Source organism: Erinaceus europaeus, chromosome 21 (genome assembly GCF_950295315.1).
Source record: "Erinaceus europaeus chromosome 21, mEriEur2.1, whole genome shotgun sequence".
Lineage (NCBI taxonomy): Eukaryota > Metazoa > Chordata > Mammalia > Eulipotyphla > Erinaceidae > Erinaceus > Erinaceus europaeus.
Genome location: NC_080182.1, coordinates 20981648 through 21008309, shown reverse-complemented (window position 1 = coordinate 21008309; position 26662 = coordinate 20981648). Strand labels below are relative to the sequence as shown.

The 26662-nt window shown below is 45.3% G+C and overlaps 1 protein-coding gene across 4 annotated transcripts in view; it reads left to right on the top strand.

Annotated features, from left to right (window-relative positions):
- The window catches only part of OSBPL10 (oxysterol binding protein like 10), a 305431-nt gene that overhangs the window by 275459 nt on the left and 3310 nt on the right, over positions 1 to 26662 (top strand). For 2 of the 4 annotated variants that reach the window (XM_007516838.3, XM_007516830.3), the window contains 4 exons: positions 831 to 980; positions 13077 to 13557; positions 22752 to 22938; positions 24978 to 25160. In XM_007516838.3, the coding sequence (XP_007516900.1) occupies positions 831 to 980; positions 13077 to 13557; positions 22752 to 22938; positions 24978 to 25160 (1001 nt within the window). The remainder of the gene's footprint in view (positions 1 to 830; positions 981 to 13076; positions 13558 to 22751; positions 22939 to 24977; positions 25161 to 26662) is intronic. The other 2 variants (XM_060180485.1, XM_060180484.1) reach the window with 2 other exon arrangements.

Sequence of the window (26662 nt, the reverse complement as noted above, 5' to 3'; positions counted from 1 at the left end):
TTTTTTAATTAGAGAGGGAGAGAGCACCAAACATCACTGTGGCCTATATAGTACTGATTAGAACTCAGGACTTAAACTTGAGAGTCTAGTGCTTTATCCGTTGCTCAACCTCCCAGGTTGCTCTGACCAGATTTCTTTTGATAATTAGGTATTGGGAAATGTTGTACTCAATAATCCCCCGGGTACATTTTCCTATTTTCTGTATAACTTTAAAAAGTAGAATCAAGTAATTGAATGAATAGACATGTATTGAAGGAAAAGAGGCCTGTTAGCCAAGATTATTTCTTAAAATATCAGAGGTTTTTCTTAAATTTTTATTTGTGTTTCTTGTTTTCAATCTATCCCAACTCTGCCACTGTGATTCTAATTGCTGTGAGTAAAAATAGTCATGGAATAAATTTCCCCATAAATAAGGTAATTTTAGTCAGTCCCAGTGGTGTCAGACTTCTGCTTATAACCTGATAAATTTACACTAGATAGCAAGAACCCTAGGAAATATTGTGTAAGAATGTTTAAGATAAGAGGTCTGAGATGCATACATATATTTAGGTAGTTTCTTGAACTGCAGAAAGATACTTTTCATGGAAGGTCTTTAGACGGGAAGGTTCACTGATGATGGTTGATGGGGAAGATGAGAAGCCGTTCTAACATACCACAAAAGGGATGTGCACACCCCAAAAGCTTTCTGCCCTATGACCTAGGGGACTTATTTAGAGAGGCCTCTCCTAGGGTGGGTTGGGGTTGGGACTGGGTTCCTTCTGCCATTGTTAAGCATACAGGTGTGTTTCTAACTTCTACAGGAACAACTGATGAATTTTTTTTTTTTTTAGTCAAATTCAGCCTCTGAATTGGTTTTATCCGAAGATGAAAAAAGCGACACTGAAGATAAGGAAGAGACAGAACTGGGCGTCATGGAGGATCAGCGTAGTGTGATTCTTCATCTCATTTCTCAGCTCAAACTTGGAATGGATTTGACCAAAGTGAGTTGGCAGGTCCCATGGGCTTCGTGACCAGTGGTTTGGGGTCTGTCTCTGCCCACCACCACCACCCTCCCCAGACACCCCGACTCATATTATCCTCACTGTGGTGAACCTGGAAAAGGAGAGTGGAGGGAGACCAGAATCACAGTCAGAGACTGTCCAGGCATGGTTTAAAAGGATATTTTCACGTAAACACTCACACCTAAGTGTGAATGTGCTATTTGATTCTCTGGTGGAGACGCTATTGTGCAAGGGTGAGGAGAGTCAGAAAAGCATATGAGAGGTTGGGAGATGGCTCGGTGGGTAAAGTGTGTCCCTTCCCTAGTGTCAGACCCTGGGTCTGCTCTCTAGCACCACATGGGGGTGTCATGGATGGTGCAAGGAAAACTTGAAGGATGTTGGGACAGGGCTCTGATGTCCCTCGCTCCCTCCCTCCCTCTCTACCCAGGATGCAGAGTGGAAAATTAAACTGTGGAAGCTTCTCAAGGATAGTGTAGATGCGCTGAGGTCCTGGGTTCATCTCTCTACACTGCAGAAAACAATAGAAAGAAAAGCAAATGAGACAATAAGAACTGTTCCAAACAGGAATTTGCTGTCTCCTGCTATATTGTGTGTGTGTGGCAGGGGGGAGTTAAAGGGAACTGACAGAGGCAGGAACAGCATGATGGCCATTGAGAAGACAGGAAAGAGGAAAATGGAGCCAAGAGTCCACGACTTAACTGTGACTCTGTCCCTAGAGGGCAATTTCAGAGGAGCTCCAGGTGGCAATGTCCACTTCTAGAGGTAGAAGCACAATTCAGTCTTCTTGTGCTGAGTCACACCCGACTCTACTGAGGAGCCTCAGCAAATGAACCAGGGTTCATCCTAACCACTGACAGGGCCCACATGGGTCCTGCTTTGCCTGCCCAAGGTAAGAACTGGAGGGTTCTGTGGTCTCACCTGTGATGTGGGGTGTGGGGGGAAGTGGGTGGTACAGAGTGCCTGGATTTGGCCGGCTGGCTGCTACTCAGATACTCCAATCCCATTGCCTGGAAAGATGGTGTGAGAATTGGAGGCAGTGTGTAGACCTTGCCTGGTGCTGAACTCATAGTAGGCGTGTCATTGTCTGAGTCATAAATTGCTTTATTGGGGTGTGGGGTAGAGAGTGCAGCGAGGTAGAGCATCAGGTATCGAGGGACAGCAAGAACTGACCTGCGGGCAGGGTATGCTGGAGAATGGAAGTTGTACATTCCAAAGGTCTACCAGAGAAAGGAGGACAAAGGACATGGTCAGAGTCACCAAAGACACAGCCTGTGGGAACAGCCATGAGGACACTGGGCTTGTTTGACTGCAGGGAGGGGTCTATATTCTCCTAATATTTATTTATTTTCCTTTATTTGTTGCTCTTGTTTTTATCATTGTTGTGGTTATTATTGTTGTTATTGATGTTGTTGTTGCCGGATAGGAGAGAAATGGAGAAAGGAGGGGAAGAAAGAGAGGGGGAGAGAAAGACAGACACCTGCAGACCTGCTTCAATGCTTGTGAAGCAATTCCCCTGCAGGTGGGAAGCCTGGGGCTCGAACCCGGATCCTTACACTGGTCCTCAAGTTTCGCACCATGTATGCTTAACCTGTTGTACTACAGCCTGACCCCCGAGAGATTTTTTTCCCCCTCCTATTTTATTTGATTGCACAGAAAGAAATTGAGACGGGAGGAGAAAATACAAAGTTAGACACCTGCAGACCTGCTTTGCCATTCATGAAGATTCTCCCCTGTAGGAGGGGAGTAGGACTCAAACCCAGATTCTTGTGCAGGGTGATATGTGTATTCAACTAGGTGTGCTACCGCCCAGCCCTCCGGAGAGATTCTTTAAGAGGACAATGGCAGCATGGTGCCTGGTCACTCAGGGGAACAAGTGGAGCTGCATGCCTCAGAGGTGACAGGACCCCCCCCCCTTTTTTTAAAAAAGATTTTACTTATTTATGAGAAAGATAGGAGGAGAGAGAAAGAACCAGACATCACTCTGGCACATGTGCCGCCGGGGATCGAACTTAGGACCTCATGCCTGAGAATCCAGAACCCTATCACTGCACCACCTCCTGGACCACCACCGCCCCTTTTTTAAAAAGAAGTTTTTATATATCTGAATACAAGTCTATCTGCTATTGTGAGACAATTGCAAATTGTCTCACAATTGCAAACAAAGTGGTGAGCCTATCTCCAGGAAACATGACCTTCTCAAAAGTTCCCTGACTTTGCCTCTGACAACCCTGTGTTTGGATTTTCCCAGCTCTATTCTGAAAGTCTGCTGTCCATTATATTGCCCTCTCTTACTTTCAGTCTTTCAGCTTTATGATTCTCATCTCTGTTCTGCTAGAAGAATCAGCAAAATGCATGGCTTTTTAGAAGCCACCTCATTTTTATATGCGGATTGTGTGGACGGCTCTGATGGAGCCCGAGTTAAGTGCTGACAGATGGAATGTGGGTAATAATGTGCCCTGGCATGATCTAATGTCACAGTGTTTCCAGTCTGTGGGTCGCGACCATACAGCAGTTGGTAAAACCAATTTAGTGGGTCAGTGCGTGATTTCTAAAACATGAAATAAAATGCAATAGAAAAAAAATATCAGCGGGCACTGAACATGAAATCGTTATCATAGCTCTGTTGATGTGTGCTGGGGTTGCAGTGCAAGGATCTCACTGGAAATCAGATATATTTTTTTGAGGTACTTGTAAATCATTGATGAGATCATGGGTGCTCGATGAGAGAGACTCTCAGACTGACTGAAATTGTGTGGGTCAGAGGTGGAGAAACACGACAGCATACCAAGGGGCCACATTAGTTACCGGCCGAGCGAGCACCGAAGGCATCTCACATATGGCTCCTCTGTTTGAGAATGAAGAAATTATTAAAAAGAAATAAGAACTGTGCATTTTCTATTGTTATTTTATTAGGAGATGATTGCAATGCAGGAGCTACAGTCTCCTCTTAAAAGACCGTGTATTTCATTTATCTAGTCCTCGGTTGGCTCTTTGAAAGAAAAACTTTTCCAGCTTGTAGTTTATTATTTACTAGGGATAAACTACTATTAAAAAAAAAAAACAGGGATTCAGGCAGTAGCTCAGCGGGTTAAGTGCACGAGGTACAAAGCACAAGGACGGCGAAGGATCCCAGTTCAAGCCTCTGGCTCCCCACCTGCAGGGGAGTCGCTTCACAGGCAGTGAAGCAGGTCTGCAGGTGTCTTTCTCTCCCCCTCTCTGTCTTCCCCTCCTCTCTCCATTTCTCTCTGTCCTATCCAACAATGACATCAACAACAATAAGAACTACAACAATAAAACAATAAGGGCAACAAAAGGAAATAAATAAGTATTTTTAAAAAATCAAGGGGTGAGAGCGATAGAGAGAGAGAGAAGGGAAGAAAGATACCTGCCAACTTACTTCACCACTCAAGCATTCCATCTCCCCTGCAGGTGGGGGATCAGGGACTCAGATATATAATATGTACATAGTACATATGCACATAGTAATATGTGTGCTCAACCAGGTGTGCCACCACCTGCCCCCCCATTCGCCCTCTTATTGAATACAGAAAGCCTAAGTGTGTGGAATTCTCTCTCTCTCTCTCTCTCTCTCTCTCTCTCTCTCTCTCCCTCTCCCTCTCTCCCTCTCTCTCTCCTTCCTGCCACTAGAGTTATTGCTGGGGCTTAGTACCTACATCTTTTCTTCTGCTTTCCTTTAGAGTGTGAGACATAGGGATAGAAAGTGGAGGAGAGGGAGTCGGGCGGTAGCGCAGTGGGTTAAGCGCACGTGGCACAAAGCACAAGGACTGGCAGAAGGATCCCGGTTCGAGCCCCTGGCTCCCCATCTGCAGGGGAGTCGCTTCACAGGTGGTGAAGCAGGTCTGCAGGTGTCTGTCTTTTTCTCCCCCTCTCTGTCTTCCCCTCCTCTCTCCATTTCTCTCTGTCCTATCCAACGGCAACAATAATAACTACAACAACAATAAAAAAACAACAAGGGCAACAAAAGGGAATAAATAAATATTTTTAAAAAAGAGAAAGTGGAGGAGAGACACCTCAGCATTGCTCTACCACTAATGAAACTACTACTACACACACACACAGACAGGCACTCCCATGCAGTAGCCAGAACTCAAAACCCAGGTGCTCATGTATGGTGAGCCACCTGCTGAAACCAAATTGGGGAATTCTTATTCCCCCAACCCCTTTACAGAGAAGAAAGTGAATCTAGGAGAGGTGAACTGGCCCTGTACATGTGGCTGCAGCTTCCAGCAGATGACTCTCAGCTCACAGCTCTCTAAATCCTTTCTGCAAGCTGAGGGGATGTGAATTGCTTTTAGCATGTCTGTCTCTGCTTAGATAATAAATTAACGTCTTCTTGGAAAATGTGACATTTTTAGGGCCAGAGAGGTAACTCAATGGGCAGAGTACAAGTCTTGCATGAGTGAGGCCCTGAGTTTGACTCCAGACACCTCATGCAATGGAATGGTGCTTTGGCCTCTTTCTCACTCATAAAATTGACTTTGTTGTTTTTATTGCTGTTACCACCAGTGTTTTCAAACCTGCATGCGTTCACTATTTCTGGAAGACCTTTTTTTTAAAAAAAAAAAAAAGAGAGAGAGAAGGTGAGAGGCAGGTAAGGATAGACACACAGAATACCTCTATCGGGAGTCGGGCAGTAGCACAGTGGGTTAAGTGCACGTGGCACAAAGTGCAAGGACCAGCAATAAGGATCGAGGTTCGAGCCCCCGGTTCCTGACCTTCAGGGAATTGCTTCACAGGCAGCGAAGCAAGTCTGCAGGTGTCTATCTTTCTCTCCGCCTCTCTGTCTTCCTCCCTCTCTCCATTTCTCTCCATTTCTCTGTCCTATCCAACAACGACGACATTAATAACAACAACAACAATAATAAAACAAGGGCAACAAAAGGGGAGGAAGCAAATTAAAGAGTCCCTCTGTCACATCCTCTCCCCATTTTTGGATGGGATCATTTGTTTTATTGTAGATGAGTTTGGTTATTAGCCGCTTGTCTGATGTATAGCATGTAAAAATCTTCTCCCATTCTATGGGAAGTCTGTTTGAATGGTGGTTTCTTTTGCTGTGCAGAAGTCTTTTTAATTTTATGTAGTCCCATTGTTTTTTTTAATTTAGTCTTCTTTATAATTGGATTCATTTCATTGACGATGCCTTTAAAATTTAGACAGAAAAGAGATCCACCAATATTTTCCTCCTCTAAGTATTTGATAGTTTCTGGTCTAACATACAAGTCCTTGATCCATTTGGAATTTACTTTTGTGTTTGGTGAAATATAGTGGTTCAGTTTCATTCTTCTGCATGTTTCAATCCAATTTTTCCAATACCACTTGTTGGAGACTCTCCTTTCCCCTTGATCACTCATGAAGTTTTAAGTGTTGCCATGTGGTAACTGGGGACTTGGACCCTGCTCCTGGTAAAAGTGTGTGCTTTACTAGGAACTATCTCCCAACACCCCCCATACATAAATATGTAAAATTTCTTCTCAGAAAAATAAATACAAGAAAAATAAAAAATTTTATTTTAAGCCCTAGCCTACAAAAATTTTATTTGATTTTTGTTTTCTGTCATCCTCAGGGTTTTCTTTTTCTCTCCAGCCTGACTTTTTCAGACAGAAATGGTGAGGCAGAGGGAAAGGAACTACACACTAAAGGTCCCGCAGTGCAGTGTGGGCCAGGCTTGAATCTGGGCAGAACAGTGCACTCTCTTAACTCAGTGATTTTGCTGGCAAAATCCCTAGAAATTTTTTGAATGAATATCTTTTCTTAGCAACTGTATAGAAAAGGAGAAGTCATTTCTTTCCACCTTTCTATTTCTTGATAGAGATCCTTTCTCCCTTATAATCAAAAACAGATCAAAAGGAGGAAACCAAACTTGAATATAACAACACATATGGCTCCTCTGTACATGAAAAAGACCCAGAAAAGCTGAGTAACTTTCTGGATTTGCCCAAATCACTGTCTTTAATGCCACCCCAGCTAAAGACAAGAAATACAGGGGGCTAGGGGGTGGGGGTAGTTACAGAGGGCTCTCAGGAAAGGCACAGTGAATATGGGGCAAGCTTTGGTCCAGACGTTATGTCAGCGCCTCTCCCTTGGTAAGAGTTTCTAGAGAGTTTTTGTCCTGCCCTTCTTCCTAGTACTGAAAGAGAGACTAACAAAAATGAGTTTTACACTGTGGCAGCTTCTATCAATTTTCGGAGCTCTTCCTGTGTTTGCTGCTTCTTTAAAAAATAATTAGTTTGGGGCCAGGCAGTAGCACACCTGGTTGAGCCCATGTTATAATGTGCAAGGGTCTGGGCTCAAGCACCTGGTCCCTCCCTGCAGGGAGGGAGCTTCATGAGTGATGAAGCAGTGCTGTAGGTATCTCTCTTTCTCCTTTTCTACCTTCTCCTTCCTTCTCAGTTTCTCTATCTCTATCCCTAAAATGAATAAATAAAATAACAGTTCATTCTGGGGTCAGGTGGTGGTACACCTGGTGAGCATGCACATTACCATGCACAAGGATCCAGATTCAAACCCCTGGTCCCTACCTGTAGGGGGAAGCTTCCTGAGTGGTGAATCAGTGTTGCAGATGTCTTTTTCTCTATCCTTCCCTCCCCGCTCAACTTCTTTCTATCTTGTTGAACAGAAAAAGGAAGGAAGGAAAGAAGGAAGGAAGGAAGGAAGGAAGGAAGGAAGGAAGGAAGGAAGGAAGGAAGGAAGGGAGGGACAAAGGGAAGGAAGAAGGTGGAAAAAATGGCCACCAGGAACACTGGATTCAATGTGCAGGCACAGAGCCTAAGTGATAACTCTGGCAAGGAAGGAAGGAAGGAAGGAAGGAAGGAAGGAAGGAAGGAAGGAAGGAAGAAAGAGAAAGAAAAGAAGGAAATATATATATCGTGCATTAATTTTGGTGGGGAAGGTGGACCTAGTGTCTCTGCTCTAGTGTCTCTCAAAAAAGAATGAATGAATGAATGAATGAATGAATGAATGAATGAATGAATGAAAAGAAACAACAAAACAGACTCCATTGTGGGCCCCCATAGGACCTTACCCCCAACATGGATCAACAACAGTAGAGAATGTTCCATCCTCCAAAGGGAGGCTGGACAACATACTCTGTGCTACACCTGAGGAAGATGGGTCGATATTGGGGCAGCTTGGAACGTTCCTACTGATGACCACAGAATGTGAGCTTGAATCTACAGGGATGCAGAAGTCACATAGGCTCCTAAACTGAATATGGGCCCCAGATCAGATCAAATTGATGGAGTTTACAGTTGACAATATTTATACACCTTTCCCATCTCCCCAGACAATAATTAGGATCCATCTGCATATCAGATTTCAGGCTCAGGGGAAAAAAACAAAACAAAACAAATAATAATAAAAAAACTAGTACAGCCACAGGTTCTTTGGAATATAACTAAAATATGCCTACTAGCTATCTACAAAACAGAACCCCCCCCCCCACCCAACTTTTCATCTGCACTACTCCAGCCTTTAGGTTCATGATTAGTCAACAACTTGTTTGGCTTTATGTGTTAACTCTCTTTTCAGCCACTAGGTTCCAGATGCTACCATGATGCCAACTAGACTTCCCTGGACAGATAACCCCACCAATGTGTCCTGGAGCTCCGATTTCCCAGAACCCTACCCCACTAAAGAAAGAGAGAGGCAGGCTGGGAGTATGGATCAACCTGTCAACACCCATGTTCAGTGGGGAAGCAATTACAGAAGCCAGAACTTCCATCTTCTGCACCCCACAATGACCTTGGGTCCATACTCCCAGAGGGTTAAAGAATAGTAAAGCTATCAGGGGAGGGGAGGGAAGAGGGAGTTCCAGTGGTGGGAATTGTCTGGAGTTGTACCCCTCTTATCCTATGGTTTTGTCAGTGTTTCCTTTTTATAAATAAATTTTTAAAAAAAGAAAAAGCAGTTCATTGCAATCCTTGAAGAGGGAACTTCTGAGGTGGCAAATTCTTCTCCCTTTCATTTCTTTTTTAAAAATATTTATTTATTTATTCCCTTTTGTTGCCCTTGTTGTTTTATTGTTGTAGTTATTGTTGTTGTTGATGATGTTGTTGTTGTTGGACAGGACAAAGAGAAATGGAGAGGGGAGGGGAAGACAGACCTGCTTCAACGCTTATGAAGCAACCCCCCTACAGGTGGGGAGCCAGGGGCTCAAACTGGGATCCCTACGCCAGTCCTTGCCCTATGCCAGTCCTTGTGCTTTGTGCCATGTGTGCTTAACCCACTGTGCTACTGCCCAACTCCCCTCTCTTTCATTTCTAAGCACCCTGATGTGGGTATGAATGGAGTCTGCCCTTCAACGAGACCCAGGAGTGCCCCATTGGCTAAGATCCATAGCGTTGGTAGTGTCAATCATTACCCTTCATTTTGTAAGGTTGGATCCTGTACTTGCTCTGGTTTGCTTAAAGGGTTATAGAGATGAGTCTTACTGGGACTCCTCTCTTCTCTTGCTTGCCTGCACGGGTGGGTTTTCAGGGCCAAGGACAGAGTGTTATGTAGATGACTCTTGAGGTTATTAAGCCAATTAGTGTTTCTTTGGAAGAACTTGTCCCTGCACTCAGCCTTCCTCTGCAGAGGCTGCTGTGCTCCTTGCTGGGGGGAAGGGACTGGTGTTCTTTCTGGGGGTACTTCACCTTCTCCATGTTATCAATTATTTCAAAGTTCCAAGAGCCCAGTACAAAAAATTAGTTCTTTCCATCGAGATTGATGCGGCTTTAAATGTAATGAATTGCTCTCCGAATCCAGAGTGCAGAGTTCCTTCTGTTTCCCTCCCCCTCCAAAGTAGTTCATTGTCTTAAGTATGTTAATAAGGGAGAGGCAGCCCTTATTGATGGCTCGATAAATCTGCAGGAGTTATTTCCACCATCTGGATGCCATTGCTCACCTCTCTCTGTCAGAGACAGACAGCCCCAATTAGTGCTCAGCCCTTTTTGGCTCTGGAGCTCCAGTGTCCACCACCCAGATAACAAGTGCTTGAGTGACTTTTTTGCAAAGGTAACAATGGAAAGAGCCAGAGAGATAGAAGTCAGGCCAGATCCAAAGTCCACTTTAAGATGTGTTCATCTGCTTTGCCTTGGGTGCGACCCTGATTTGAGCTCGGCCACCGTGCCACGTTAGAGGAAGCTCTGGTGCCACAGTGCCTTCCTCTCCCTCCTCTTATCTCTGTCTCCTTCTCTCTGAAAAAGTCATCCTTGGGTGGTGAAATCCTGGCAACTGATAATAAGAATAAAAATCAGTGTGATGTCTTGCCCAGAGTATTTTTTAGAATTATTTTTATTTTTTATTTTATTACCTTTACTTATTGATAGAGACAGCCGGAAATCAAGAGGGAAGGGGGTGATAGAGAGACAGAGAAACACCTGCTACACTGCCTCACCACTCAAAAAGCTTTCCCCCTGAAGCTGGGGACTGGGGGCTTGAACCTGGGTGCTTGCACATGTGTGCTCAACCAGGTCATCCAGAATACTCTCCATTAATTTGTGTTGTTGTGTTTTAAACACTGTTTCTTCTTCCAGTGTGTTTTATAAAAACAAAGCAATAACATACAAAACGATGTAAAACCCATTCAGTTTTTGTTGCCCAGAGGCTCGCGTAACCTTTTTTTTTTTTTAAATGATACTTGGATAGTGTTACATATTCAGTTTCCCATCTGACTACTTTTTATTCCACACAAGTGCATTTCTTTCTGCCATATTTTCTAAATGAAAGATGGAAAAGCAGGGCTATCTGGGGAAAAAAACAAACTCACCTGAGCGGTGTGCCTGCTTTGTGGCGCCTGCGATCCAGCTTTGAGCTCATCCCCCACCTCACGGGAGGAAGTGTTGGTGTGTTGGTGCTGTGGTGTCTTCCACAGCTCGGTAGGTATCTGAATAAGTCAGCCTGGAGCAGTGAAACTGCAGTGATAACCAAAACAAAATCAGAAACAGAAAGACATTCGGAAAAGACACCTCCTTCACAGTGGACTGGACTTTCTCCAGTGTCTCTGAAGTCTGTGTTTGGCTCATGACATGGCCACCCATGTCATTCTCTCACCCATGTCATCTCCTCTCCCTCCCTTTGTGCCACATTCATTGTCTGAAAGGGTTGTAGCGATTGAAGCAGAGCTGGGTTCTGGCACTAGGGGCCCTGTGATATTCACGGTCAGCCATCGTGGCCCCTCAGGAATGTGTTCATGGACTCGGGACTCAGGAAGGAAGGAGCAGGCATGGACCAGCCACGGGACTAAGCTTGGGTTTGGGTTCGTCTGCCCTCCCTTGGGGTGATAAGCAGGAAGTGTAGGTTGGGATCGACCTTCCAGCTACAGAACCCTGTGGCTGTTTGTGAGGAGGAGCTGTGTGCAAGGCTGTGGTCAGAGCAAGTTATATCGAAGTTCAGTGGGTGAAATGTTTGTGCCCAATAACTATGCCATTTTAATGTCACTCTAGAGCACTGAGGAACAGATGCTTGATCCTTCAGGTAGGAATCATAAGTTATCTGCTATCAGCCTCAGTCCAGAAGATTCTCTCTCTCTTTTTTTTCTTTATTAGGCAGATTAATAGTTTACAGTCAAGATTAAATACAGTATTTGGTACATGTGTAACATTTCTCAGTTTTCTAAATAACACTCTAACCTCCCACTTAGGTCCTTCTCCACCATAATGCACCAGGACCTGAACACTCCCCCACATCCCAGAGTCCTTTACTTTGGTGCTGTACACCAAACCCAGTCCAAATTCTGCTTTGTGTTTTCCCTTCCTTTCTTATTTTTCGCCTTCTGTCTATGGGTGGAATTATTCCATATTCATCTTTCTTTTTATGGCTTATCTCACTTAACATGATTTCTATAAGCTCCATCCAAGATGAGGTGTAGAAGGTGGATTCACCAGCGGGGCTAGACAGCATAATGCAAATAGACTCTCATGCCTGAGGCTCTGAAGTTCCAGGTTCAATCCCCCACACCAGCATAAGCCAAAGCTGATCAGTGCTCTGGTTTAACACTTTAAAAAAAGGAAAAAAAAAAAAGGTGAGTTCACCATTTTTAACAGCTTAGTAGTAGCTTGAATTGTGTATATATACCACCACTTTCTTAGCCACTCATCTCTTGTTGGACAACTAGTTTGATTTTTGGCTATTACGAATTGTGCTGATATGAACATAGGTATACACAGATCTTTTTAGATGGGTGTTTTTTTTTCTAAATTTTTTAATATTTTCCCTTTGTTGCCTTTCTTTTTTATTGTTATTGTAGTTATTGTTGGTGTTATTGATGTCATCATTGTTAGATAGGACAGAGGGAAATGGGGAAGACAGAGAGGGGGAGAGAAAGCTAGACACCTGCAAACCTGCTTCACCACCTGTGAAGCAACTCCCCTGCAGGTGGGGAGCCAGGGGCTCTAACTGGGATCCTTTGAGCTCCTGTTCCCCACCTTCAGGGAAGATACTTTACAAGCAATAAAATGTCTGCAGGTGTATCCATCTATCTATCTTCCCCTCCCTCCCCTCTCAATTTCCCTGTCTTATCAAATAAAAACAGAAATTTAAAAAAAAGAAAAAGAAAAAAATAGCTTCTAGGAATAGTGGACTTGTAGTGCTGGCACTGAACTCCAACAATAACCCTGCAACTACTATTTAATAATTTTTTTTTTATTGCCTCCAGGATTATCGCTGGGGCTTGGTGCCTGCACTACAAATCCACTGCTCCTGGAGGCCATTTTATTTCCATTGTTTTTGTTGTTATTGTTGTTGCTGCTGGATAGGACAGAGAGAAATTGAGAGAGGAGGGGAAGACAGAGAGTGGGAGAGAAAGATAGACACCTGCAGACCTGCTTCACCACTCATGAAGCTTTCCCCTTGTAGGTGGGGACTGGGAGCTTGAACCAGGGTCCTTGCGCATGGTAATATTGTGCTTCCTACTAAGTTTGCCACCACCCGACCGCCCCTTTTGTTGTTTGTGCACAAACACAAAACTTTTGTTCCCTGACTCAAGCCAAGAGTCTGACTAGTTGCAGCCTTTATTGTTTCCACCCCAGGGTTTCCCCAGGATCTCTGTCTGATGTTGCCGTCTTTCCAACGCAGGTGGTGCTCCCCACGTTCATCCTGGAAAAGCGGTCCCTGCTGGAGATGTATGCAGACTTCATGGCTCACCCAGACCTGCTGCTGGCCATCACCGCCGGGGCCACTCCCGAGGAGAGGGTCATCTGCTTCGTGGAGTATTATCTCACAGCCTTCCACGAAGGCCGCAAGGGGGCTTTGGCCAAGAAGCCCTACAACCCCATCATCGGTGAGACGTTTCACTGCTCCTGGGAGGTCCCTAAGGACAAAGTCAGGCCCAAAAGGACTGCTTCCCACTCCCCAGCTGCCCACGACCACCCGATGATGGCTGACGACCCTTCGGGCAGCTACAAACTGAAGTTTGTGGCTGAGCAAGTGTCCCATCACCCACCCATCTCCTGCTTCTACTGTGAGTGCAAGGAGAAGAGACTGTGCGTCAACACTCACGTATGGACCAAAAGCAAGTTCATGGGCATGTCCGTGGGGGTGTCTATGATAGGGGAAGGTAAGCTGGGCTCTTGGCAGTGATGGGTGTATGCCTGAGAGACAATGGATGCTTCTTTTTTAAACTTTTTAATGTTATCTACTCATTGAGTTGAGAGGGAGTCAGGACACAAGGAAGGGAGAGAGACTCCTGCAGCACTCTTGCCCCTTGCAGCTGGAAACCAGGTCCTTGTATACTATGATGAGTGTGCTCAACCAGGTGTGCACCACTCAGCCCCACAATAGGTGGTTCTAGAGTTCTTTTAAAAATATATTTTTTGTGGGATATTGGGAAGTGGCACAGCTGGTAAAGCGCATAAGTTACCAGGTACAAGGACCTGGGTTCGAGCCCCAGTCCCCACTCACACGAGTAGTAAAGCAGGCTGCTGGTGTTTATCTCTCTCTCCCCCCAACTCTTGCCCTATTTCTCTGTATCTATAGTAATAAAGATTTTTAAAAATTGAGGAGGTTTGGTGAGGGTGGTGGCTTACCCGGTAGAGGACACACATTACCATGCCTGAGGACCTGGGTTTGAGCCCTGGACCACCACATGGGAGTGCCTCTAGGGGGGAAGTTTCACAAGGGGTGCTATGATATCTTTCCTTCTCTCTGTCTCTGTCTCCATCTCTGTCTCTCACTTTCTATCTAAAAGGAATGAAAAAAATGGCTACGAGAAGCAGGGAAGTCATATAGGCACTGAGCCCCGGCAATAACCCTAATGTCCAAAAAGGAAAGAAAAGAAAAAGGCAACATTTATTTGGAATTGGGTGTGGTTGGGTGGGTGGATGGAAATGAGGCTCTGGCTTGGCTACTTTGGAGTTAGATGCAGGCAATTTCCCAGTCAGTCCAGCACCATGGTCATGGTCATGGTCATGGTCATGGTCATGGTCATGGACGAGACCAGAAGGGTATAGCTCTCTCCCTAAGTGGCTGCCCACCTGAATCATCACGCTATGTCTGTGCATGAGGCATCATACATCTAGTTTTTTCCTCCCGTGTTGAATGAATATTAGAGTTGGCTCCATGGAAACATTTTTATTCATTTTCAACCATGTCCTGGCTTATGGACAATGAAGATTACCATGCTGCCTGTTTAAAGTCTGCTCATAAAAAGCCCCAAGGCAAATCTTGGGACTCTGTGATAGGGAGCTTCTGAGGCAAGAATTCAGAGTAATCACAGTGCTCGTGTGAATGAAGCTTATTCATTGTTTGAATACTCCCAGAGTAATCATCACTAAATTCAAGCATCTGTGTTAGTGGTTCCACAACTTCTTCTGAGTCACAAATCTCTTGGAGACTTTGCTTGGGGTGGGGATGGGGGAGACAAAACTCCAACACAAAATTTGACTTGCAGTTTCAAGGATTCTGAGGTTCTTGGACAGCCCAGCCCAAGCCCCTAGATTGAAACCACCTTCATTCACTTCTGTGCTCTTCTTGAGCAACAGCAGATATCACACTTTGTCTTAGGAACCATGAAAACTTGAATGAATAAAGTGGATGAGGAACTTTCTGGAAAGTGGAGAAAAATAAAACAGGAAGGGACCATCGAGTGCCTGTCGGGGACTGTGGGACTTTAGAAAGGCCTGGAGTAGATGGCAAAGTGACAGAAAGGGCCTCACACAAGTGATGTCAGAACAAGACCTGAAGGGACAGAGAAGGAAGTCTTGCTAGAAGACCAGGTGAGGATGTGTCCTACAGAAAGAACATGGCTGAGGCCTAGGGGTAGTCTGGCTCGGTGGTGGAAGCAGGAGGCTAGCTTGGCAGGGGTAGTTGAATGAGGCAGAGACAGAAAAGAAATCACACAGTGTTTTGCAGACCATAGAAAGCAGGGATTGTTGACTTTGACTGTGAGTGAGCAGCAGAGCAATGGAGGGCTTTGAACAGTTGAGCATTATGCTTGGATTTGTAGTTTAGTAAAGTCATCCCAGCTGCTTGTTGAAAATAAAACATGAGAAGGCCTGAAGTGCAGAAGAGAGGACCAGTTCTGAGATGGTGCTGGTAATCCAGGAGGCAAGAGACAGTGGTGGCTTGGTCCAGGGAGAGGAGAGACGAGACAGAAGAGGAAGTGTGTTAAGTCTGTTGGATGTATTCTGAAGACAAGAGGAGAATGGCCTCTGGGTGGGATATAGGGTAAAGTGACTTTAAGGCTTTTGCTGGAATGGGCCAGCCATGAACCGAACTGGGGAAGGATAGAGGGCTTCTTCAGGGGCAGGGAGATGTGTATCTTTAGCCCACTTATTTCCTGTATTGATCCTACACACTACTGGAATTTGTTGATAGGATCTGGAGTAGCTAATTTTTCTTCTCCTCCTCCTCCTTCTGTTTTCTTTTCTCCAGCACATTATTTAGAAAATTAGATCTGGGACTGGAAGATGAGTCATCGAGCAGGGTGTACATGTAGCCATGTATGGGGTCCTATGTTCCAGCCCCAACACCATGTGGGCAAGCACTATAGATAGCATTGTGTGTGCTCCATGGATGATGGAGCAGTGCTGTGGTCTTGGTCTCTCCCTCTTTTTTTTTAAATATTCATTTATTTATTCACTTTTGCTGCCCCTGTGGGTTTTGTTGTTGTTGTTGTTGTTGTAGTTATTTTTGTTGTCATCATTGTTGGATAGGACAGAGAGAAATGGAGAGAGGAGGGGAAGACGGAGAACTGGGGAGAAAGACAGACACCTGCAGACCTGCTTCACCACCTGTGAAGCGACTCCCCTGCAGACAGGGAGCCAGGGGTCCCTGCGCTTTGCACCACGTGCGCTTAACCTGCTGCGCTACCACCGGACTCCCTCTCTCTCTCTCTCTCTTTAAATTTTGTGTTATGTTTATTTATTGGACAGAGACAACCAGAAACTGAGAGGGAAAGGGGTGATAGAGAGGGAGAGAAACTGAAAGGCACCTGCAACACTGTTTCAACCCTTGCAAAGCTTTCCCCCTGCAGGTGGGGACTGAGGGCTTCAACCCTGGTCCTTGCACATGGTAACATGTATGCTCAACCAGGTTTGCCACCACCCAGCCCCATCTCTCTCTGTACAATAGATGAATGAGAAACTTGACTGGGAAGGGCTGCTGAGTGATGATATTGCACACCCTCCTGGCCCCAGCCACGTCATTACAAACACTTAGTCTTAAGTAAATCCCTTGGAAATTTTGAACATAAATAAATTTGGGTTTATCTCACTAAATTAGTACCTTTCATGGTGGCATACCAGCTCTGATATGAAGAATACCATTATAAAATGTTTCATTATGTTTTGACTTTGCTGAAACTGAAGCTCAGAGATATACCTCCCCCTCGTTTCCTCAGCTCTGATGCTGAACACCTGTAACTTTAGACTCAGCCCCAAGACCATATTCATGGAGAAAGCAAAGTCCCCCACACATACACACACACACACACACACACACACACACACACACACACACACACACACACACACACACACACACACACACACACACACACACACACTGCTCACCCAAGCCAGCACTGCAGGGAAACCCAAGGGCTTCCAGCTGCTCATGCAGCTTGCTGCCCTCAGCTCCAGCACCATTGCGGGGTTACTGAGGGCTTCTTCACAGGGTCTGTGGAGAAAGGTGGTTAAAAGTTCTGGAAAGGGAAGGCCCGTTTGGACTCTGCGCATGCGCAGCTGGCAGACCAGCGAGGTGCTTGCCTTGCCTGACTGACTGGCTTCCTCAGGTTGAGAATAGGTACAGGCTTATTGGAAGTTTTCAGCTTGGAGGTTTTCATGCATTGCCTTATGTTTATTGATAAGCAGTTTGTGAGGTTTAAAAGGAAAATCTCCCAGCTCAAGACCTAAGCATAGCAGGGGGCTGTGGGGTGGGTTATGTCAGGTTCCCTTAGCGCCTCAGCTTCTGGGCTAAAGAAGGACTTTGATTTTTGACCCCATTTGTAAGTCTAATATTCTTTTTTTTTTTCATTCATGTTAGGAATAGATGCTTTTAATGCAGCTTTGAAAAGCAGAGTCAGTGCTGAGAAGGCATAATTATAGGACTTAATGAGTGCACACGCATTTTTTGAATTTTCAGTAAAGAGCCAAAGGAATGTGAGGAATTTCACCTGGGTTTTGGAAGAAGTTTTTCTGAGAATGGAATGAGGATGCCTCTCACCTCTCTATTCCTTGTCCCACAAAGCTTTCCTTCTTGAGCCCCAATTGGAAATACTAGTTAAGGAACCCCAAGCCAGGTGGTGGCACACCTGGTTGAGTGCATATGTTACCATGCGCAAGGACCCAGGTTCAAGTGCAGGGGGAAAGCTTCATGAGTGGTGAAGCAGGGCTGCAGGTGTTGTCTCTCTGTCTTCCCTCCCGATTTCTGGCTGTCTCTATCCAATAAATAAGGATAACTAAAAAAAAAAAAAAAAACCATCAGTGGCCAGAGATGTAGCTTAGTGGCAGAGCACATGCTTTGCATATGTGAGGTCCTAGGCAGCACCAAGGGAGCTCTGTGGATAGCCAAGCACTGCTGCTGTGTCACTCCTTCCCTCTCTTGTTTATTTCTCTCTCCCCCAAAAAAAAAAAAAAAATATATATATATATATATATATATATATATATATATATGGGGGCAAATGGTGGCACACCTGGTTGAACATACATATTACAGTGCTGAAGGACACAGGTTCAAGCCCCCCAAGTTCCCACCTGTAGGAGGAAAAACTTCACAAGCAGTGAAACAGTACTGCAGGTGTCTATCACCTGTCCCCCCCCCAATTGTGTTCCTTGTTGGAGAGAGAGAAATGCGATGGTGATGCCTGCCCACATGATGGCGAAAAGTCCACAGAACTTTTATGCCTCCCACCTCCCCACCCCACCCCCCCAAAAATGGGAATGATAGAAACCCCTAAACCAAGCAACTGTGTCACTTTAGGTTTCTAGAACCAGCCTTCTATTCTAGCAGGTGGGCAGGACTGGCTTTACTAGGTGGATGGAATATGTGCCATTTGTAGGCAAGCCTAGTATGTTCTCTGTACCTGGCTGGAAGGTAGTTAAAGGAATTTTCAAGGTAAAATGTTTTATCAGTGAACACATCTTCATATTGACTTTAGAAATATGGCGTTCGGGAGTCAGGGAGTAGCGCAGCAGGTTAAGCACACATGGTACAAAGCGCAAGGAACAGCTTAAGGATCCCGGTTCAAGCCCCCGGCTCCCCACCTGCAGGGGAGTTTCTTCACAGGCGGTGAAGCAGGTCTGCAGGTGTCTATCTTTATCACCCCCTCTGTCTTCCCCTCCTGTCTCCATTTCTCTCTGTCCTATCCAACAATGACGACATCAATAACAACAATAATAACTACAACAATTAAAAAAAAAACAAGGGCAACAAAAGGAAATAAATAAATATTATTAAAAAAAAAAAAAAGAAATACAGCATTCATGGTTCCTCTAAATGGTTTAGCCATCTCTTTCCTCAGGTCCCTAGGTAAGCTCATCAAAACACACACACACACACACACATACACACACACACACACACACACACACACACACACACACACACGATTTTTCTCTGATTGGGCCAAGTCTAGTTCAAATTGATTGAGATACTTGTCTAGCCTGAGAAATACTGATCAAATTACTTAACATCTTAATTTCTTTATTCCCTTTTTTTAAAAGGTCTTAGCATGATCTCAGCTTTATTTATTTTTTTTAAAGATTTTTACATTTAAAAAATTATTAGAAAGGTAGGAGGAGAGAGAGAGAACCAGACCTCACTCTGGTACATGTGCTGCCAGGGATCAAACTCAGGACCTCATGCTTGAGAGTCTAATACTATATCCACTGCACCGCCTCCCAGACCACATGATGATCTCAGTTTTAATTAAGAACAAATATATGGGACTGGAAAGATAGCATAATACTTATGCAAGAAGACCTTTTTTTTAATTGCAGGGTTGTATTCCATTGTTTCTTTGCTAATTTTATTTTTAACTGTAAATAGAGACAGGCAGAGAGAGAGAGACAGAGAGAGAAACCACAGCATAGCACTGGCGCTTTCTTCAATGTTGTGGGGGTTATATGCACAGCAAAGATGCACGCCATCCAGTGAGCTATTTCACCAGCCCTCCTTGCTGATTTTAAAGTCACACTTTATTCTGTTTTGTTATTTTCCTCCCACCACCTGCAAAAACAAACTGATCTTATTTTTTAAAGCTTCAGATAAGTGATGATTTGCATTTTTTTATTTATTTAGAAAATGGAAATATTGACAAGACCATAGGATAAAAAAGGGTATAATCCCACAGAATTCCCACCACCAGAACTCCGTATCCCATCCCCTCCCCTGATAGCTTTCCTATTCTTTATCCCTCTGGGAGCATGGACCCAGGGTCATTGTGGGATGCAGAAGGTGGAAGGTCTGGCTTCTGTAATTGCTTCCCCGCTGAACATGGGCATTGGCAGGTTGATCCATACTCCCAGCCTGTCTCTCTCTTTCCCTAGTGGGGCAGGGCTCTGGGGAGCCAGGGCTCCAGGACACATTGGTGAGGTCATCTGCCCAGGGACATCAAGTTGGCATCATGGTAGCATCTGGAACCTGGTGGCTGAAAAAGCATTAAGATATAAAGCAGAAAAAAATGTTAGTCAGGAACCTAAAGGCAAGAATATTGCAGTTGAGATTCGGGGGCCCCTGTTTTAGAAGAAGCTCTATTTTAGCTATATATATTTTAGGTCTATTTTAGCTATATTCCAAGGGGCCTATGGCTTTACTAGTTTTTGCCTGAGCCTGACAGCTAGCATGCAGAGGGACCCAAGGTATTGTCTGTGGAGATGATGTCATAGTTGGAAAAAGGACTGGAAAGCTGGATCACAGAAGAGAGTAGCTCCCAAATATGGGAAAGGTATATAAATATTGTTTATTGTAAACCCCATCAATTTGACCTGAAGTCCATATTTGTCACAGGAGCCTGTGTAACTTCTGTATCCCTGTAGGTCTGAGCTCACATTCTGTGGTCACGGTGTTTCCGTATTATTATTTAAACATGGTAATAACTGCTGCTGCATAGTGTCGGTGTGAAGTGTAGAGGACAAGGGGCTGGTGGTGGTGCACCTGGTTGAGCGCACATGTTATAATTGTGCAAGCCCCTAGGTTCAAGCCTTTGGTTCCCACCCGCAGGGGGAAAACTTGATGAGTGATGAAGAAAGGCTGCAGGTGTCTCTCTGTCTCTTTCCCTCTCCATCTCCCCGTCCCTTCTCAATTTCTCTCTGTCTCTATCCAATAATAAATATTTTTAAAAAGAATAAATCGAGAGAGAAAGGGGTGATAGAGAGGGAGACAGAGAGACACCTGCAGCCCTGCTTCACCACTCGAAAAGCTTTCCCCCTGCAGGTGGGGACTGGGGGTTCAAACCCGGGTCCTTGTGCGCTGTAATGCATGTGCTCAGACGCACCACTGCCTGGCCCTTTCCCTCTCGATTTTTGGCTATCTCTATACAATAAATAAAGATGATAAAAAAATTAAAAACTCACAGCATTAGTTTAAAAAAAAAAGGAGGGCACAGTGGATATGAAGCCTATAGGAATGTGCAGTGGTTAGGAAGGACCACCTATAGGTGCCACTTCTCCTCACCTCCCCTCTCCCGCCCACAGAGGAACTGGAAGGCGTCACTAACCTTCTCTGATCCCATATGTCTGGCCACTGCCACCTGAGGCTTCCGTGCCCTTGGACAGTCACAAGGTCTGGGGTTGATGGCATTTGTGCAGGGGCCCGAGACCCCCAGGGCCAGCGTGGTGCTGAGAAGGCCTCTTACACAGAGCACATCTTGAAGAGCCCAGGGCTGATGGATGGGTGGGGTGCTGCCACTTGGTGCCCTGTGAGTGCCAGTGAAATGACCCCAAACATGGGCTGTGATTCAGCAGTGGAGTGGGCATCTGAGTGTGTAGACTCTCCTGCAGCTTCAGGGGGTTGGTGGTGGGCATGTTGGGATGCTAACCCTGCAAGCCTTTGAGATCTTGACTGGAGCTCTTTTCCCTAGAAAAATGAGCAGACCCAAATCCTCACTCCTTGTCTCAAGAGGAATACGCCCTCTCAGAGCATGGTGGAGAAGATCCTGGGTGGGAAAACTCGCGATCTGAGTGGCAGTGGAGAGGCTGAGACGGTGTTCTGCCATTTATGTCATTGTTTGGTTGTATCTTTCTTATTTTTATGCAGTGCCAGGCATCAATCAAATCCAGGGCCTCACACAAGGCGTGCACCCTCCCTCTGGGCCACTTCCCTGGCCCTTCCCTCTCCTCTCAGCCTACTCAGCTGTCACCTTGGGCAACAGCCCCTTGCTCAGGACACTTCCCTTTCTACCTCAGCTGCTTCACTGGAGGGCCCCATGGCTCCAGAGGCCTCATGACAGTTATGACTGAGTCTGTCCTTGGTGATTAACAGCCACCTTTCTGTTCTCCTCCTTGAGGGTCTGTCTTGTTCACTGTGGTGTTCTCAGTGTGGTAGCTGAGAGAAAGCACACAGCAGGAGCGTGGCTCAGCAGTAGAGAAGTTGCTTTGCATGTGTGAGGCCATAGGTTCAATTCCAGACATCACATAAAATGGTGGTGGAGTGGTATTCTGATGTCTCTCTCTCTCTCTCTCTCTCTCTCTCTCTCTCTCTCAATAAAAAGAATTTGAGAATATTTTATCTGAAGGGGGAATGGTTCATGAGTGATGAAGCAATACTGCAGGTCTCTCTCTTTCCTTCTCTGTCTCCCCTTCCCCTCTCAGCTTCTCTTGGTTTCTATCCCAAAAATGAATAAAGGGGCTGGGTGATGGCACACCTGGTTGAGTACACATGCTACAATGCTCAAGGACCCAGGTTCGAGCCCCTGATCCCCACCTGCAGTGGGAAAGCTTTGCAACCGGTGAAGCAGAGCTGCACGTATCTCTCTGTCTCTTTCCCTCTCTGTCTCCCCTTTTTCTTGACTTCTGGCTATCTCTATCCAATAAATAAATAAAAATAATTAAAAAATTTTAAAAACATGACAGAAAATGAATAAATAAAATGACTTAAAAGAATTCTTTTTTGTTTTAATGAAAAGAAAGAAGAGCACACAGGAATAAATGTGTGAGAGAGAGCAGCTAGCCTTGCAGAGGGGAATGTGACAGGCTCTGCAAGAGGCCATTTGGTTTCTCCTCTTCTGGGCTTCTGATCCCAGCTGGTGTGTGTGTGTGTGTGTGTGTGTGTGTGTGTGTGTGTCTGACTCTCCCGTCCTCTCTCTCCAAGGTGTGCTGAGGCTCCTGGAGCACGGGGAGGACTATGTCTTCACCCTACCTAGTGCCTATGCTCGGTCCATCCTCACCATTCCCTGGGTGGAGCTGGGAGGAAAAGTCAGCATCAACTGTGCCAAGACCGGGTACTCGGCAACAGTGATTTTCCACACGAAGCCTTTTTACGGAGGGAAGGTTCACAGGTAGGTGGCGGTTGGGAGCCTCCCGGGGGAGTCTCTTCATGGTGCTCTGGGGTTTTCTCTCTCTTCAAAGAGGCACTTCCAGACATGGTTGAGTTAAACATACAGTTCATAGGTCTCAAAAGATGCTCCTGAGGCTGTGTGGTTCGTGTGCCTGGTACAGTGTGCACATTGCCATGCATGAGGATATGGGTTTAAGCCTCCAGCTGGCATGTGCTGGGGAGAAGCTTCCCACGTGGTGGAGCCACGCACCCCTTACCATGTACAAGGTACCATTCCTACCTCTGGTCAGTGCATGAAACTCAGTACAACACGATCTGTGGAGCAGTGCTGTAGTGTCTCTTCTCTCTCTCTCTGCCTCCCCCTCTGTACCTCTTTTAAAACATTTTTAAAATTATTATCTTTATTTATGTATTGGATAGAGACAGAAATCAAGAGGGAAGGGGAGGAAGAGAGGGAGAGAGACAGAGAGACACTTGCAGCCCTGCTTTACTCATGAAGCTTTCCCCCTACAAGTGGGAACTGGGGGCTCAAACCCAGGTCCGTGTGCCCTGTAACATGTGCAGTCGGCCAGGTGTGTCACCACCCGGCCCCTTCTCTTTACTCTCCATCCTGAAGAAGAAAAAAGTCTTCTAGGAGCAGTGGAGTTGTGCAGACACGATGCCCCAGCAGCAAGAACGAATGAATGAATGAATGAAGACACCACAGTCCACATCATCTGTGAAGTCAGGACTTCTTTCCTCCCAGAGCTGGGAAAGCCATGTCCTCAGAAATCGAAGGAGCAAGTCGTTTTTATTCCCCTAGATATAAATATCTCTCCTTCCAGGCAGATCACCCCACCAGCACACTCCCATCTTGGCCTGTTTCTTGGTTCTTGGCAAGCGCTCTGGATGGTGTTCATGTGAGGGTGGTGCCGTGCACCTGGAAAAGTCCTTTTTGGAGTTGGACACACAAGCTGGCAGGAAGTGACTGTGTGTTTCTTTGTAGCTCCACGCTTCCTCTTACCCTGATGGTAGTTTGAGATCAGCTGTGAGAGACCACAGGCATTGACAGCTGCGATCCATCAAATGTTTTCCTTTCCCAGGAGCTCCTCGCTAAGCCTTCACCCACACAGCACTCAATGTCCTTACCCTGTGTGAGCCTGTGCCCGCTCCTGGGAATCTCAGTGTGTTAGGATAATATAAATATTGTATGTTCACCAAAACTAAAGAAATGAACATCGCTGCATTGCTATTAACCAATCTGCAGTCTTTTCAGACTCCCCCAGTGTTTCCACCAGTGTGCTTTTTGTTCTCTAAGTCATTTTTAAAAATTGTGATTAATAGCAGTTTCCAAGATTATAAGATTATAGGATATAGTTCCACCACCAAAGTTCTGTGCCGTACCATCCCAATAATCAAGCACTATAGTTCTCACAAAGTCTTTGTGGCAGTTTGTTTACTTCTTTTGATTTATTTGTTTGGTTTGGTTTGGGTTGTGTTTTGGCAGGCTCATGTATTTCCATTTTCTAGATTCCATACATGAGTGAAATCATAGTGGTCTCACTTCATATTTTGCTAAGCATAATCACCTCTAGTTCCATCTGATTTGTCCCAAAGGACATAATGTCATTTGTTTTGACTGCAGAGTAATACTTCATGGGGTATATATCCCAGAACTTCCATACCAGGTCATTTTCAGTGGGAGTATAGGCGGCTTTCACTCTTCGATTTTTGTGAAGAATGTAGCCGTAAACATAGAGGTGGGGCTGGCCTGTGGTGCACCCAGTCAGGCACACATAGTGCTAAACATAGAGGCGGGTATGTCCCTTCAAATTGGTATTTGTATGTCCTTCGTATAAATAGCTAAGATCTACCAGTGATTTCTTGTTCTACTCCAGGCTGTTAGATCACACTGTAAGACTTGGTCTCTGAGCAACATGGCAAAAGAAAAAAAACAAATCCTCTCCCCACAACCTCATTAGAACAATCCCTAAATGAGAGAGAGAACTCAGTTTAAAGTCTCTAAGTCTCTGCTTTCCTCATCTCTTTCACCAAATCCAGGGTTACAGCAGAAGTAAAGCACAACCCAACCAACACCATTGTTTGCAAAGCTCACGGGGAGTGGAACGGAACGTTAGAGTTCACATACAGCAATGGAGAAACCAAAGTCATTGACACAACCATGCTGCCAGTATACCCGAAGAAGATCCGACCTCTAGAGAAGCAGGGGCCCATGGAGTCCAGGTAGGGGGCAGGCTGTGTGCTTCTTTCTCTCTGGTTTTGTCATTTCCGGCACTTGACCAACGGGCCACAGAGCAAGTGGAAAGTGGAGTTGATGGCAGTGGGCTTGGAGTCAGGGCCTCTGACCTTATAGATACTTGAATACTCTGTGACATTTAGGACTCAGTCACCTTGTAGCTGTCAGTGTAGCTTTTGTACAGTTGTGCTGGGGGTGGAGTATGAAGAGGGCCCACAGCAGACTTTCAGTCTGGCCTAAAGAAGTTTATTAATTCAGTTGGTCCATTGGCTCATTACAAAGCTAAATACAGAGACATGCTGGTAAATTAAAAGCGCTGTGCAGAAGCAACCTAACAACATAATTTGAAAACATTCAATACACGCAAAAGTGTGATCAAAATGACACTCTCGAGACCAGGTGGTAGTGCAGTGGTTTAAGCACATGTGGCACGAGGTGCAAGGACCAGTGCAAAGATCCCAATTTGAGCCCCCAACTCCCCACCTGCAGGGGGGTGGCTTCATAGGCGGCGAGGCAGGTCTGCAGGTGTCTTTCTGTCCCCTTCTCTGTCTTCCCCTCCCCTCTCAATTTCTCTCTGTCCTATTCAACAACAACAGCAGCAATAACAATAAGGGCAACAAAATGAAAAATTGGTCTCCAGGAGCAGTGGATTCGTAGTGCAGGCACCGAGCCCCAGTGATAAGCCTGAAGGCAAAAAAATGAAATAAAAAGACATTCTCTATACCCTGTGACTTTTGTAGGAATGAGTGCTTTAGTTTTATTTTTGATAGAGACAAATTGAGAGGGTTGGGAGAACTGGGGGCCAGAAGGATAGAGAGAGAAAGAGAGAGAGAGACCTACATCACTTCTTCACCACTCATGTTGCTTCCTCTCTGCAGGTGTGGACCAGGGACTTGAACTAGGGTCCCTGGGCATGGTAGCATGTGTGCTGTACCTGATGTGCCACTATCTAGCCTTGAGGTCAATGACTTTAAGCTCATGAATTAATTTTAATCCTGTGTTCTACTTCTGGAAATACATATATTACATATATATATATATTATTAAAGAATTTATTCATGAGAAAGATAGAAGGAGAGAAAGAACCAGCCATCACTCTGGTACATGTGCTGCCGGGGATCGAACTCAGGACCTCATGCTTGAGAGTCTAGTGCCTGAGCCACTGCACCACCTCTCGGACCACCTGGGAATATATTTTAAGGGAGAGTTTTCAATTCAGAAAAAAAAAATTGAACTTTTTTTTTTTTTTTACCTGCCAAGGTCTAGTGCCTGCATGATTTAGCAGCCCTTCAGACTTTTCCACTGTTCTTTTTTAATTTCAGATGGAGACAGGGAGAAAAGAGAGGTTAAGAGAGGAGAGACTCAGGAGTCAGGCAGTAGTGCAGTGGGTTAAGCGCAGGTGGCGCAAAGCAAGAACACGCAGAAGGATCCCGGTTTGAGCCCCCAGGTCCCCCACCTGCAGGGGAGTCGCTTCACAGGTGGTGAAGCA